This window comes from Schistocerca piceifrons, chromosome 4 (assembly GCF_021461385.2).
Source record: "Schistocerca piceifrons isolate TAMUIC-IGC-003096 chromosome 4, iqSchPice1.1, whole genome shotgun sequence".
Lineage (NCBI taxonomy): Eukaryota > Metazoa > Arthropoda > Insecta > Orthoptera > Acrididae > Schistocerca > Schistocerca piceifrons.
This window is the reverse complement of record NC_060141.1, coordinates 327,082,665-327,099,807: the sequence shown is the minus strand read 5'-3', so window position 1 is coordinate 327,099,807 and position 17,143 is coordinate 327,082,665. Positions and strand designations below refer to the sequence as shown.

The following is a 17,143-nucleotide window of genomic DNA, read 5'->3' as shown; positions in this document are numbered from 1 at the left end:
CTCGAGACCGTCGTGCCACACCGAGTCAAACGCTCGGGAGCCGTCGAGGAACACTGCGCCAAGGAATTCCCTTGTTTCCAGTGCCCTCATCGCCGGTTCTACCACCCGCAAGAGCTGGTGGGAAGTGGCATGTTCTTCTCGGAACCCGAACTGCTCGTCCGGGATGATGCCTTCCTGGGTGACGTGTCGCATCAGTCTTCTCGCGTACAGCCTCTCGAAAACTTTCGAGAGGGACGGGAGCAGGCTGATGGGTCGGTAGCCCGATGCCTGGCGTGGGTCCTTGCCGAATTTCAGAATGGCCACGACCTCCGCGTGTTTCCACGCAGAGTGGTAGACACATGATCGGAGAATCTCGTTGAAAACATCGGCAAGTTGCCGGTGTAAGCTCGGCGGAAGGTCCTTCAGCAGGAGGTTTGTGACGCCATCGCTGCCTCCAGCCTTCTTGGGGTTCAGCGAGCGAAGCTGCACAGCAACTTCCTCCTCCGTTATCGGTTCGATAACGTCGCCTTCCTCCCCTGCGGCGCGGAAGGTTGGTAGTTGCTCGTGGGCCCGCCGTATGTGGTCGTCGTCGATGACGTCGGTCACCGGTGTGAAGTTCGCTGCAAATGCGTCACCCAGGACGCTGGCTTTCGCGTCGGGGTCGCTGGCGAAATCGTTCCCGACCTGTAAAGGCGGTATTCGCTGTCGCCGGCGTAGGAAGGACTTTACAACCCTCCGTGCACTGCCATCCTCAGGATTGAGGGTAGACACAAGGTCTTCCCATTCCTGGTTCTGGTGTTGCTCGACTGCTGCCTTAATCTCCCGTCTCATGCGGTTTAATCGGCGCTTCGTGTCTGGTTCGCGAGTGAGCTGCCATTGACGGAACAGTCGGTTCTTCTCGGTGATCGCGTCCAGGATAGGGCGCGGTAGCTGTCGCGAGAAGTCTCGTGGCGACGTCTCGGCGTGGCTTCCTCCGTTGTTCGGAGTACGGGTGAAGAATGCTAGGGCGGCGTCTGCCCCTACCACAGCGGGGTTTGGCGCGTCCTCGAGCAGTTCGAGGGCTTTCGTCTGAAACCGCTCGGCGTCGAGCCTGCGATAGCTCGGACGGCTGCCTGGAAGAGAAGCTCCGGCCACATCGAGGCCCAAAATGACTGGTACGTGGTCGGAGGAGAGGACGTTGCGCGTCTCGGCGGTCGCGAAGTGCCCGATTCCCTTCAGAAGAGCAGTATCGAGGACGTCCTGTTGTCCCCGTGCAGGGAAGATCGCCGGGTCAAACGGCCCACGGCGATCGCGCCGTTGCGGTGAACAACGCGGGAGAGGTGGCGCCCGCTGCGGCTGACAGTTCGCGAGTTCCATTCGGTGTGTTTCGCATTGAAATCCCCGGCAATGAAAGCTCGCCCCTCCAGCGACAGCAGGACGTCGAAGTCGGCTTCGTCTAGCGGTCTGCTAGGCTGCCGATAGACCGACACGAAAAGAATCTTTCCAGCGGTGGTGTTGACGGCCACTCCTGTGGCTTCCAGCGCGTTGAGCGCCGGCAGTTGAACTCGGTGGTGGCGCAGTGACTTCTTCACGTAGATGGCAGTGCCGCCCCCGTGGGTGGCTCTGTCATCTCGGTAGCAGCAAAAATTTGCTGCTCGCACGTCGACCCCGGGTTTGAGGAAAGTCTCCTGCACAAGGCAGATGTCGACCGCCTCGTCCCGTAGGAATTGGCGAAACTCGCCCTGCTGGGGGTGGAGACCCCGAGCGTTGAACGTGCAAATGGTTAACCCATAAATATGGTCGTTATCCATTTAAGGCTGGCTTCTCCGGGCGGTGGCCTGGAGGGCCGCCGTCACTGCTCCCACGAGGACCGATAGCTGCGTCATCAGTTGGTTGAGCGACCGCAGAAGCGCGGCCAGCTCGGTGGTGTCTTCCTTCGCCGTTTCGGGACGGTCTGACTCCTTCGCGACATTTTCCGTAGTCGCAGCGGAGCGGCGTGCTGGGAACACCCTGCGCGGGCGGCAACCCTCCCTACAGCCGCGGACGCCGGCAAGCAGATCTCCCCGACTGCAGGCGGTGCAGCCGGCGAAGGCAGCTGCGACGGCTGCGGTGCCGGTGCTGCCTCCCCTGCGAGCGGCCCTGGCCTCTCGGAGGGGGCGGCCGGCTCACCCTTGGCAACGTCCGCGAAGCTGTGGCTCGGGTTTACGCGGCTGGCGCGTTTCCCGCTCTCGAATGCGGCGCATCCCCGGTAACAGGCGACATGGTCCCCGTTACATATGCAGCACATCGGTCGGTCTTCCTTCTTCTTCGGGCAGTCCCGCGACGGGTGCTCCTCAGCACACTTGCAGCAACGCACAGGCGTCCTGCAAAACTTTGCCACGTGGTCCATGCGTTGGCAGTTGAAGCACTGGGCTCGCCTGCCTTTCGCGCGGAGTGGCTCGACTTCCACGTCGAAGTCGGTAATGTTTTCAAACTGAAAAATTTTCCAGTTGTCCACATTGTCGACCAAAACCACAAGGAACAAGGGCATGTCCCTGTGGGTCCTGGGCGACCTCATCTGGCCGACGTTGCGGGTCTGGAAGCAGAGCTCACCATACCGTAACAACAACGCCTCTGTACGTCTCAGTTAGCGTAACATAACGGCAGGTAACGTTCTCCAGGCATTCAGCACACCCAAATCCTCCCACTGGATTGCCATCAATCCAAATCGCTTATATCCAGTCATCCATTGTTCGTGGCGTCGTTTTTTAAACAACCTGAAGTGTCTCTTAGCATTGACTACAGAAATGCGTGCCTTATGAGGGGCCGCTCGACCACTGGACCCCATTCGTTTTAAGTCCCTACGCACAGTCACTGTACTAGCTGGACTGCTGGTAACACTTCGGAGTTCATAAGTGGTACCTTCCGCTGATTTAATGTGACTTTTCACAACCATCCTTTGCAATGCTCGACAGTTCCTCTCCATCAGTACATGAGGTGTGCCTGATCTTGGTTTAGCTGCGGTTCTTCCTTCACCTTTGCACTTCACAAAGACATCACCAACAGTCGACTTGGGCAGTTTTAGAAATATTTCTACATGCACAGTCGTGCTCAAAAGTATCCGAACGACCTGAATTGCGTTTCGCCGGAATCACATGCAACCCACATAACGCAGCTGTCTAGCAGGTCTTCTAATCGCTCTCTGGTACAGTCGTTTGACTATTGAAAATGGTTCCAACAAGTCACCACTAGAAAACACTGCTCTGTATCGCAATAACTCTAGATGTAGAGTAATACGACGATACTACAAATATCAGGGAACACCTTATCACAGATAAGACTGCCCTTAAGGATTGTAAGCTCACATAAATACAATAAATGACATACCTGAAATGTTACCACTCTAATTATTACGTCAGATAGGTAATGCACGTAGTAAGTTCGTCGTATTCATGATTTCCTCTTCAAAGTAACGTACCGTACTTATTATTAAACACAAAATGACATTAAAAATTTAAGTTATTCACGAGCAGCTAGTTGAGAATATGTATGAACTTCATGACACGACGAACCGTCTCGTTCTGCATATGGATTCAAACCCAGGTCATTCAGACTAAGCAAAGATTTCGTGACTGACGGAAACTAACAGCCATTCCTGATTAGGCATACAGAGAGTGATATACCTCGATTTTAGTCAGTATCAATTAGCAAATACCAACTTTAAATTACATAGCGCAAACATTTTTAACGGACGCGAAATCCTACCCAGCACCTATTGTCCCTGTTAACGAACTCCGAGATTTCTTTACATACCATGATTCAACTTCTTTACATTTTTTTACTCTCTCTCTCCGTCATTCTTTTTGATTTTTATCTCTCTCTCTCCGTCTCTCTCTGTCAGACACACACACACACACACACACACACACACACACACACACACACACACACACAACACACACACATTCTTTTTTATTTTTATTAGTTTGTTGTGGTCGACCATCGGCGAGGCCTGGAAACGTCTGTGAATGAGTTTCTTAGTTTTGAGTACACTTACGAAAGAAATATAAAAACAACTATGAGAGTTACTGATTTATGATGCTTAGTTTGCAGTCAGTTCTGAGTATTATTAGTAACTACGCTCCAGTCTCTAAACCTAGTTACAGAAATGCGAATCAGACGCATTACGTATTCCAGGCCGTAGCAACTGTGACTTGGAGACACCAGCTATGGTCACTTTCCAGCCCGCTATAAGATCACATCGGTTCGTCTTCTTCCTGCTGGGATTGTAACTGAGATTTGGTAACAAGGCAATGTATGTTTGTCAACTCTGTGAGCGACGTGTTACTTCCTGGTGTGCACGGAATTAAGCCTCAAAGTTCACTTGATTTTACCTGTCATTTCCATTGAATAATCTGAGATATTATCGCTTGAGGTGTAACAAAAGATTGTAAATCTACGGTTTTCAGCCCACGAAAGTCGTTGCACGTGGAAATCGCAACTAATCTCGTCCTTCAAATAGCGGTTTACGAGTTCTAGGCCCTATTGGTCTCTTAAGAGGAAGCTAAGCCACGTACTTCTCCGCCAGCTCTGTGGTAACGTCCTGACCTGTGAAAAAAGCGTCTGTTATGGTTCGCAGTTCCAGTCTCACTGAGTGTAGTGTTTTTTCCCTTCTGTGAAAGAGCTAAAAACAGTCAGATCAAACATCGATAAGGAAATTGCAAGGAAATAGTTTCGGCTCATAGTGCAATGGTGAAAAACTTACAATGCTGCACAACAGGTAACGCCTCTTTCCGCTGCTGACAAGCAAACTTTGGGTTTCTAGGAATACAGAACTTTATTTATGAAATGCCACATTTGCATACCTCTTGAGTATGACACAGCATGCCAATTAAACACAGGCCCAATCAAAATCTAAGTGAGTAGTATTTTACTAATTCGTGTCGATAGAGGCACGCTTGTGTACAGATACTCAGTTTTACAAAAACAGACTTTCGTCGTAAGGTTATTGTGGGTAGTTTTATTACATTTCTTATAATACAGCTCACAATTTTCCTAAGGTTTCCTTTAGTGTAGTTAAAACAATAGTAAACATGAGAGAGAAATTAACAATCAACGATATATACGAATTCTCTGATGTTATCTATAACAGTCTGAAAATGCACATGCAGTTTATTCATTACATGCATGTAGAAAACTTGTTCTGAGTTAAACCTGTCAAACAAGGTTTGAAGAAGAATAAAATGCCACTACCAGACGACAGATAATGTAGAAAATACTTTTCCGACGTATTTTGGCACGATGCGCTCTCCCCATACATAATACAAATGTTTCGAGATGCGTCTGCTGCCTGGTTGTCTATTAAACCTGAAAAGAATAAAATGTCGCAGAAGTTAGCCCTTTTCCCACATGTACTATTTTGGGTTGAGAAGTGGAGAGAATTATGTTACAAGTTCCATTAGCTTGATAACTTTAGCAGACAGCAGAATTGCGTTTTAAAAAAATATAGCAGTGAATGTACTTGAATTCGAGACATCTTATCTACCGCGCGCGATACGTAGCATTACGCTACTAGCTGACACGTAGCTATAACAGCTCCAGAAGTCAAGAACAATTCCTCCAGAACTTCTGCATTCCACAGCGCTGTGGGATAATGCATATGGCATATGGCCACGTCAACACTTATGAGAGACAAACAGTTTCACCTTTTCTTTTGCACTGCACGACGTTTTCAACAAACAGATAGCGCTCAGTAGCTCAAGTGGAAAGGAACACTTCCTATTTAGATTCCTGCATCCTACACTGTTGGCAGTTCTGTGTAGGTGGCAGTTACCTGATTTTATTTCGGTGATTACAAAATAAAGTTGAATGTATGCACTGGGTAGCCGAGGCATCTAGTTCATGGTGATTCGGTCAACCAAGTAAATGAATTTACTGATCATGCTGCAAATTGATACAGGCAGCCTGTGTATCAGAATTCTCAGCCAGTGTAGCACAACGGCGTTATGATAGAAAAATGAGCCTGTAAGGAGACGATTTGGTGGTCTGTTGGGCTGCTGATAGGTTAATATGTCTATGCTCTGGGTTCGATTCCAACTTGGATCAGTGATTTTAGATAGGGAGAGACAGATTCCATTCTCTTCTGGCTTCACCAAGTGAAGAAGATATAATAGCATTGTGGTCTGAAATTCACCTTAAAAATGATATTCCTTCTCTCCCAAGTAGACGTTAGGTTGAGCCACAATAAAGTCTGGAGTGGCGACATATAGAAACTCTATCACCAGTAACCTTTCTTATACTAGTTATTTATTTCTAGTAACGAGACAAACGCTATGTAGGATCACATGACACTTATTCCATCTTTTATCTGAGCTTCTGTAGGTCGATAAAATTGGTTCTGAACTGGGAATGCAACTCAGACCGCCCTTAACGCGGAATTTGTTCCCTTCGTGACAATACAGCTCGGCTACAATTTGTTGTTTGTTCAAAACTGCAGATTCCTCAACATCTCCACATATTGCGCGTGAATGGGTTCGAATCCTGGCTCGGCACTAAAGATTTCATTATGTATTATCAAGATCTACCATGAGAACACCTATCTGCTGGTGGATAATAATTTCGATGTTTAATGTATTTTCATTCGTTGTCCACACTAACGATATTTGACGTTTTTGACTCCCAATGAAACACAGAACTATTTGCGAGATCACTGTAAGTTCAAGATGTTATTCCGAGCTGCTGGTGGAGAAAAATTTGGTAGCTGGCGTCTCTTTGTGTGTAGTCAACAACGATATGTGTGGAGCTCTATTCCCAGTCAGCACTGAACTCTTCGTCATATTATTTCTAGTTCAAACATGCTCACATGTCGCTGCTGGTGCAACAAACCCATATTTAACGCTCGTTTTCTCTAGAATATAACAGCGATAGGTGCCGGGTTGGAGTCCTTGGAAGGAAAAAATTAATGTTTCTTCTCGTCATTTCAGTTAAAACATCTAGCTACTGCCAAGAAAATGCGATATGTCACAGTTGATTGTGCTTCGATATCTATCTTATTAGGTTCTGGGTTCGAATCCCTGTCCAACACAAAGGTTTACCTCACAGCATTTCAAGTAAGTTACTTGCTAAGAAACAATATTTAACATCTCTCTGAGTTCGTTAACAGGGACAATAGGTGCTGGGTAGGAATTCGCGTCCGTTAAAAATGTCTGAGTTATGTAATTTAAAGTTGGTATTTGCTAATTGATACTGACTAAAATCGAGGTATATCACTCTCTGTATGCCTAATCAGGAATGGCTGTTAGTTTCCGTCAGTCACGAAATCTTTGCTTAGTCTGCATGACCTAGGTTTGAATCCATATGCAGAACGAGACGGTTCGTCGTGTCATGAAGTTCATACATATTCTCAACTAGCTGCTCGTGAATAACTTAAATTTTTAATGTCATTTTGTGTTTAATAATAAGTACGGTACGTTACTTTGAAGAGGAAATCATGAATACGACGAACTTACTACGTGCATTACCTATCTGACGTAATAATTAGAGTGGTAACATTTCAGGTATGTCATTTATTGTATTTATGTGAGCTTACAATCCTTAAGGACAGTCTTATCTGTGATAAGGTGTTCCCTGATATTTGTAGTATCGTCGTATTACTTTACATCTTGAGTTATTGCGATACAGAGTAGTGTTTTCTAGTGGTGACTTGCTGGAACCATTTTCAATAGTCAAACGACTGTACCAAGGAGCGATTAGAGGACTTGCTAGACAACTGCGTTATGTGGGTTGCATGCGAATCCGGCGAAATGCAATTCAGGTCGTTCGGATACTTTTGAGTATGACTGCACATGACCACTCTGCAATTCACACTGAAGTGTCTGGCACAGGGTTCTTTGGGACTGGGCGTTTGTGTTGCACTCATTATTTCGTCATCATCATCATTATCATCATCATTCGTGACAGTGGCTAGATTGGACTGTGTAAATAAATTGGACTGTCTAAAAATTGGGACTCTGTACGGGCGCTGAAGACCGCGCAGTTGAGCGCTCCACAAACCAAACGTCATCATCATTACAGGATTGTTTGAACCACTATCACACTATTTTTCTACCGCACCAGTCTCGAACAGCGAGTGAGAAACATGAACACTCAAATAACCCCGTACGAGATCTGATTTCTCTTATTTTATTGTGATGATCCTCTCTCCCTATGTAGCGAAATATTTTCACATTGAGAGGATAAAGTTTGTGATTGAAATTTCGTGAAAAGAACTCGCCGCAGCAAAAAAATGCCTTTGTTTCAATGATTGCCGTCCCAACTCACTCATCATATCCTTGGCACTCGCGCCCCTATTTCGCGATAATACAAAAAGAGCTGATATTCTTTGAACTTGTACGACGTCCCCCATCAATCCTATCTGACGAGTATCCCATACGACACAGCAGTACTCCAGCAGAGGAAGAACAAATATAGTGTAGCCAGTCTCTTTAGTAGACCGATGGCATCTTGTAAGCGTTCTGCCAATAACACGTAGTCTCCGGTTTGCCTTTCACACATTATCTATGTGATCGCCGCCAGTTAAGTTGTTCGTAATTGTAATTAATAGGTATGTAGTCAACTGACAACTTTTAAATTTTTGTGATTTATCGTGTAACCGAAATTTAACGGATTTTTTTATGTAGTCATGTGGATGATCTCACACTTTTCCTTATTAAGAGACAATTGCCACTTTTCGCACCATACAGATATCTTGACTAAATCATTTTGCAGTTGGTTTCGATTACTTGATGACTTTGTGTTGGATGGTGAGGAGGCGTGTGTTCAAAGTTGTTCTTCCGTCGAAGGTTAATCCCAAATACTTCAGTGCGTTTGTCAGAGGGATGGGTTGGTTGTAAATGGAGAGGTGGAGGTCTGGAAGACGGAAACGCCGAGTGGTAGGTACAAACATGATGGCGTTTCCACGTAGTACACTACTTGTCCACGAGATTGAAGTGGCACTAGAGGAAGTCATGGGCGAGTTGGAGGGTGTGGTTAGTGGCTAGGTAGTCAGTCTCGTCAGCATTTTGCAGGAGTTGGGTGGGGGGGAGGTTTAGGGAATGTCTGCAGTGTACATGATGTAAAGGAGGGGGGAAAAGGACAGAGGCACGAGGCAGACCTACAGTGGTGTGAAATACTCATATGTGAGAGTACATGTGGTTGATTATGACATATGTATACCAGTGGAGTTGGAAGGATGCCACAAGGTAGACGTTAACTGGCAGAGCCCTAGAAGTCCCTTGTCGCTTTCACTTATAAAATGGAGTTTTTTCCACGCTTGTGCCGAAGAACTGGATTTCTTGGATAAAATTTTCCAGCTACCAGTGGTGGGCCATCGTCATTGGATAGCTAGCGATATCTCACAGAGAAAGCGATAGGGAATGTTTACCAAAATATTACTATCAAGCTGTAAGCGTTACTTCTCTGTAGTCTTTTGCATTTGTCGCGCATCGTGGTTTGATGGCGAGTAGCCGTGAAGATGGAAGACTACGAGTATATCCATCATCTCTATTGAAATTACTTTCGTTCTTAGGGATATCAACTGCGTCTCAGACTTTTGTCTATAAATGTTTCATTCTGAGGCTCGCGTTCGTACGTTGTTGAAATATACACTGGCTGCTGTTCTCCAGACGTTACTCTAGTGCAGATTTCACACGTCGTTTTAAACACATGTAGCTTCGTGCTCTTTGAACCTTTCTTTTGCTGCTTGCATGTCTGGATGAACAGAAATTGACGACGATGCACAGATATCCGAACTTACTTCGAAATAAATCCGATAAATGCGTACAAATTGGCTTTGCTTTGTTAGGTATAGACTTCCTGCGTATTGGTGATATATGAAAATTTTTGCCGGAGCGGGACTTGAACCTGGCTTTTCTACTTATCGCGAACAGTCGCCTTAACTATTTTTTTTTGTTCTTGATCTCATTTTGTTCGTTAATGTTCGTTGTATTTGTTCGAGGCGAACGTCCCATGTCGCTTATTCAAGTTTTATCGTTGATTCATTAACTCAGTTTTTTTCTTACAGAGGGCAGCTAACCCTCTGACCGCACACGCTGAGCTACCGTGCCGGAAACTACTAGGCTATACGTGGACGGTTCCCGGACCCACTCAAACTTCCACATGTCATAATGTCTACGTCTCTATACCATAGTCTCCTACCTTCATCTCTAAATGCTCGCAGCTACACTCTGTTTTCCAGGCCCGGTGAGAATGAGACTATGATGAATCGAGACCTACGGTGTTAGCGATGAATGTAGGAGATTATCGTTTGGGGAAGTATGTGGAAGTTTAGGTCTGTCAAGTAGGAGTGAACGGTAGCTTATTGGTTCGGGCGGCCGCTCACGATAAGCGGGAAACCCGCATTCCAGTCCCGCTCTTCCAAAAATTGTCGTATTGCACCAATAGGTGGTACATATACACATAACACAGCGGAAAACAAGTTATTCGCATTTAGCGAATTTATTTCGATGTACTCTCTTTTACTGTTTTCCTTGTTTCGTCTGAATGCACTTTGCCACAGCCTAGCGTCAACTTCACAGATTACCGGAATGTGGAGGTGAACTGGCGCGACCGTGTTGCGTCGAAAGTCTTTTATTTTGCACTGAATGAAAGTATGGTCTTCACACTATTCCTCCGAAGAATTGTGCTTATGCTTTCAGTAACTCCAGAAACTTTACTGAGTGAGAAGGCGGTTCTTCGTTCTTCTTATTATCATAATTAGTACTACTTCATTTGAAGGTCCCAGAGAGAGGTCGGAACGTCGATTTCTAAAGAGGAAATCTGAAGAGGATCATGATGTGGCCTAACAAACCTACAAGATCCTATTTTCAATGACAAGGGCCACACAATCTTGCAGACTTGTGCATATGTTATGTTCCTTTCCCCGTTTATGGTGCAGGAGACAGATAGGCACATTAACGGTGCTTCTGGTGGTTACCTGAATGTTTCAGGGAGAGTCTGTGTCCCTAGCGGCGTACAACTGTGGGTGGCCAGACGCCGGCGCCCGCTTCGGGAGGGCAGTGCAGCTGGTCATCAACCGCGCGCAGCGGCCGTTGGCGCTCACCGCTGGTGGGGTCTACCCCATCCAGAGGGCCACCTTCCTGTCGGTAAGTTTTACAGCACATTACCACACTCTACCGTCACCATTCTATCTGCCCTTTCCGACTTTTTCATACACTACACTTTTCCATACACCGTAATACATTGCCGGAAAAAAAAATTGGTACTCCTTTTTAGAGGTTTCCAGTTCACTCAAGATTTATTATTGCAACAGTGCTTACGAAGTACATGAAGTTGTTACATTTACGAATCAGTAGCACAAGCGGATCTGAGGTACCAGCTGTCGACTCATGTCGAAACACCCCTCTTAGTACGAGGCATGGTCTCCACAGACGGCAATGCAGGTGCTGAGTCTGGCTGGCTCCTCCCGTCGGAGGTTCGAGTCCTCCCTCGGGCATGGGTATGTTTGTGTTGTCCTTAGCGTAAGTTAGTCTAAGTTGGATTAAGTAGTGCGTAAGCTTAGGGACCAATGACCTTACTAGTTTGGTCCCTTGGACCTTACCACAAATTTCCAAAACTCTTCTGACTCTGGCATCCAATCGATCGTACAGATGGTGGATGCTGTCCTGGGATACGTTATGCCACGCCTGTTCGACCGGTTCATGTAGTTCTGTAAGAGTTGTTGGTTGCCAAGGCGCATGAGTCCCTTGTCGTCCCTTCATAGCTCACACGTGCTCGTTTGGAAACAAGTTCTGAGATCGTGCTGGCTGCGTCTTGCAGAGCATGTTGAGTTTCATGGGCAGCGTGGGGGCGAGCATTATCCTGTAATAACATCACCATCGTGTTGCAATAACGGCAAAAGAACGGGTCTAACAACATTCCGCGTGCCCGAGCATTTGTAGCGTCCCCTCCAGAAACATCAAAGGTGAACGAGAGTTGTAGTTTATCGCACACCAGACCATAAGGCCTGGGGTGGGCCACTGTGTCTTGGACGAATGCACTCTACGAGACAGTGCTCACCAGGTCTACGTCGTACGCGCAAACGACAATCACTTGCGTGCAGCAGAATCTGCTCTCATCGCTGTAGACCACTGCACATTATTTCATCTTCCAAGTGATGCTCTGAGCCGTTCACGTCGATGCTGTGGGGTAGTGGAAAACGTGCTAGAGGTGTGTGTCCCATAGTCCCACTGCTAATAACTGTTTCGCTACAGTCTGTGTTGACACATTTGAGCTCACAAGTTCTCTTATATGCGCGGAGTAGCTTTACGGTCTGCCACTGCTGCCCTTATAGTACGGCGATCCTGACGGGGGCCTCTGCTTTTATGGATTCAAGAACCATGTCCAACTTTTGTAGCAACTCTCCGAAAGTACCATCCCGCCCCTCAGAAGGTCACCATATGACCCCTTTCAAACACTCTCAGTTGGCCTGTTGGAAGCCTGAGTGTGCCTCCGTAGCACGACTGCCTGCTTGCTTCACACCTTTGCACCTCGGTGGGCCTTCTGGCTGTGACCATTCCTTATTAGAGAGTAGACACAGACGGCGCTCTGGTATCTATGGCACTATGCTATGTGTTGGCGGACGACTCTGAAAGCATTATCAGTACATCTTTCAACCCCCAGGTGGCATATGCTGTCACTGGATCAAAGTCAGTCTTTCCAGGTGTGCCATTTTTTTTTCCTGCAGTACACTTTCGACTGACGCAAACAGGAAAAAATACATGTCACCTCCTTAAAACAATACACAGGTCTCTCTGAAGCACTGTAGATGGTGTAGCATGTGTCCATCCGCCACCGACGTAAGTTTCTACAGTGAAGCGGTGTATACTGGGCATAAAAGAAAGGTACCGCCAGGCTTTCAGTAAACATTCCTCACACATAGAGGAATAAAATGTGTTACATGGACCTGGATCCCAAAACGTTTTATTTCCATGTTTGACTTCATTTTCTACTTCACTTCACAATCACATTACAACGTCTGTAGGCAGTATCAACAAATGATTTTCCTGCACGGTTCAGTAATCCAAGATGTTATGTAACATTTTTAGGTTGCAGAAGCTTACGATACCTTTTTATTTTCAACCATAATATTTTCGGGTATATAGTATCTTATTCATGTTCTTAGACATTTATACAATGTTTTATAGTTTGGTGAAGTTGTTCTGTACATAAAAATTGTTGAGTTTATTTATTTGGAGGGAATCCCAATTCAGTTTTACAAAGAGTACCCTACGGCATTGGCCCCTTACTTAGGTTGCGTTTATCGAGAATCTGCCGCCCAGCGCGAAGTCCCAAGCGATTGTAAAAAAGCACAGGTGACTCTTGTACGTAAGAAGGGTATAGGAACGGACCCGCAAAATTGCAGGCCAATATCCTTAACATCGGTTTGCTGAGAATACTTGAACGCATTCGCAGTTGGAATATAATAAATTTCTTTGTGAGGGAATAGCTTCTGTTTACAAATCAGGACGGTTTTAAAAAGCATCACTTGCCTGAAAGTCAGCTCGCCCTTTTCTCACATGATATACTACGATCTATGGATGAAGGGCAACAGGCGAATTCCAAATTCCTAGATTTCCAGAAACCATTTGAGACGGTGCTCCACTGCAGACTGTTAATGAAGATACGAGCATACAGAGTAGGTTCCCAGATATGCGAGTGGCTGGTGGACTTCTTTAGTAATAGAATCCAGTATGTAGTCCTCGACGGTGAGAGTTCATCAGAGACAAGGATATTATCAGGGCTGCCCCAGAAAAGTGCGATAGGACGGTTGTTATTTTCTGTTTATGTAAATGATCTGGCGGATGAGGGTGCACACAATATGTAGCTGTTTGCTGATGATGCTGTAGTGGATGGGCAAATGTCGAAGCTGAGTGGCTGTAGGAGGATGCAAGATGACTTAGACGAAATTTCTAGTTGATGTGATCAATGGCAACTGGCTCTGAATGTAGAAAAATTTAAGTTAATGAGGATGAGTAGGTAAAACAAACCTGTAATGTTCTAATACAGAATTAGTACTTTGCTGCGTGACACAAGTCACATTGTTTAAACATCTGGGCATAACGTTGTAAAGTGACATGAAATGGAACGAGCATATCAGGATTGTTATTGGGAAGGCGAATGATCGAAGAGTTTTAGGAAAGTGTTCTTCCTACGTAAAGGAGACCGCATGTACGACGCTGTTGCAACCTGTTCCCGCGCCTAGTCTGATTAAAGGGAGACATCAAAGCAATTCAGAGGCGGGCTGCTAGATTTGTTACCGATGGGCTCGAACAACATGCAGGTGTTACAAAGATGCTTCGAGAACTCAAATAGGAATCCCTGAAGGGAAGGCGACGTTCTTTTCCTGGAAAACTGTTGAGAAAATTTAGAGAACCGGCATTTGAAGCTGACTGCTGAACGATCCTACTGTCACCAACATATACTTCGCGTAAGGATCGTGAATATAAGATATGAGAAATTTGGTCTCATACGTAGGCATACAGACGGACGTTTTTCTCTCGCTCTATCTGCGCGTGGAACAGGAAAGGAGTTGACTAGTAATGTTACAGGGTTCCCTCCGTCACATACCGTACTGCAGCTTGTGGAGTATTTATGTTGGTACAGACATAGATATTGATATGACCTTTCAGATTATACAGTCTTGAACGACCCTCCTCCACACTGCTTGATATCAGGCGCTCCACTGTGACATAAGGGAAGGAACAGCAAGAAGTTCGACATTAAAGAAGGGCGCCGCAGGAGATGGAATGCTGCAACAATAAAACATCAACGTGTTCAAGTTCCATCTACCAATCAACCCAAGATTTGATCTGAAGAGAAGAGAGTGGGTAAGAATGAACAGGATAAGAACCAGTCACGCCAAGTGCATTCCTGTGATGCTCACGTGGGGATTCTGAAACTCTCCAGCCTGCGATTGTGGCGCCCAAGAACAAACCGATCAGCATATTGTGGGAGATTGTCCCCTCAGTAAGTAGAGCCTATCCAGGACATTTCAGTGACTTTAGTAATGCTCCTTCCTCTGCTATCAATTGGCTTCATTGACTAGATGTTGAACTCTGATTAAATGTATCTGTTTTAATTAACAGTGCCAAATTTGTAGTTTAAATGTTCTTCTTTAAGTATTAATGAATTGTTAATTTTCAGAATTTAAACGTATCAGCTTTGGACCTATATACTCAAATGTATAATTGTATACTATATGTATTTTTAAATATTTGCATGAGTCGCCATACGATGAATAAATAACATAAAAAACCGATATTAAATACATCATCCGGTTATGCTACGAAAATTACTACTTTGTTATCACTTTTATTTTATAAAATTAAAAGACTGCCATTTAAGAAAAACGTAACTTAATTTTTGGTTAATTTACCAATTTACTAGTTGTATGGCATAAGTCAACATCTGTATTTTTGAACACCAGCTAATTTGTCTTGTCAGTTTCATCTTCATAATAAATTTAAAATAATTTCATTTCATGTGTGAAATACGTTAACTAACATGGATTTATACCTACTCTGAAAAGCGAAAATGTGCGTGACTTTTATTTTGAATGACAAAAGGTTCTGGAAGCTTCGAGAACATTATCTGTTTGATATATGGTGTAAATTGACATCAAAGCACCACCATTTGCTTACTAGTCTTTCGACCACGCGCATGTGCTGTGCACTCAAGGCTCTTTGATTTGGGAGTGGTATAACAAAGAAAAATGTGACTTTATTTCATATAAAAAATTCAGTGACGTGTTTAGTGGATCTGAAAGTATGGGGATAGAAAGTGTATATGTCAAAATTAAAGCGTTACACTTCAGTCTCATCGGAAAAACAACACTGGATCATTATTCATTTTCATTAAGGCTATCCACGAAACAAGAACTTTTGACGCTGACACCAATTGCAAGATAAGTAAAAGATTTATTTTCGTTACAAAGCTACCCTCTTAACTGCTTACTAGAAATATTGCTGTAGCAGTGCTTCGCGGTAAAATAAAATGTTTGGGCGCGAGACTTTTTAATGATTGCGATTTGGATTTGATTTTGAATTGAATTGAAATTATTTTTGAGATTTTACTTATACTTTTAAGTTTATGCTTTTAATAACTGGCTGGTTAATAAAGATTAAGGTGAGCAAACTTTTTGTTCACGTTAAAGTTACTTTAATATGAGCCTGTATAGAAACATATTGCATTTAAATCGAAAACTGAAATAATATTTTTGTATTTTCCTCGGCTAATATTTTTAACAAGCATGAGTTCTTTGTTGTAATTTGCAACTGCCCACACACGCGAGAGAATTGTTCTAACCGCCGTTAACAAACAATTGAAGTCCGAGTCGTGGCTCTGGATTTCAGCGAGTAACTGAAAATAAAAATCTTAACGACTATGTTGTCTTCCGCTGCGTCAGGCGGCTGTGGAAAAAATGTTTGTTATGTTTTGAGTTGGCGTTCTCTTTGCTTCCGTTAAATTGGTGAATTAAAATTGCCACATAATGGCGTCTGTTGCAGCAGCGGCGGCTGCAACTATTGAGCTGAAAATTACTCAGAATACTGTTTTTAAAAGGAAACGGACATGACACAAGGCGGAGTGTACCCAGTGGCGGAGAGTGGTAACTTATTATGCAACTCATCAAAAGCCGAAACATACTCTACCCACTTGGTGTGGCGATTAGGGATATAGGTTCGCATGAACCGGTTCAGTTCCTTAAACGTGCGTTCAACCAGACTACTTTCTGGATGAAAGCGAGATACAAAAATATGTTTAACACTCAGTTCTTGCAGATAAGTTTTCCATTTCATACTGCTAAAGTATGTGGCATTATCTTATACAATGATATGTGGTTTACCAATTTTAATAAAGTAGTCGGTTCGTAACTTTTGAATGAGGGGTGTAACAGCTGAAGTTTTCACTGGGTATAACTTTAAGAATTTGGAAAAAGCATCAAACACTGCAAAGATATATTTTACACCTCCTCTCCAATGCGTAGCGTTCCTTGGATATCCATTGAAACCAGTCGTAACGGTTTGTTGGGTACAATAGGATGAAGTTCGCTTACAGTGGGCAGATTGATATATTTCGCCTTCTGACAAACTACGCATGTCCTCACTAGGTTCTGAATTACTCCTTTCATGTTACTGAAGTGACAGTGTCTTGCCAGAAGGGCTCTACATTT

The 17,143-nt window shown here is 44.6% G+C and overlaps 1 protein-coding gene across 1 annotated transcript in view; it reads left to right on the top strand.

Moving 5' to 3' along the window:
* The window catches only part of LOC124795821 (odorant receptor 43a-like), a 73,362-nt gene that overhangs the window by 44,028 nt on the left and 12,191 nt on the right, over positions 1 to 17,143 (top strand). The window contains exon 3 of the mRNA XM_047259903.1: positions 10,923 to 11,078. Within this exon, the coding sequence (XP_047115859.1) occupies positions 10,923 to 11,078 (156 nt within the window). The remainder of the gene's footprint in view (positions 1 to 10,922; positions 11,079 to 17,143) is intronic.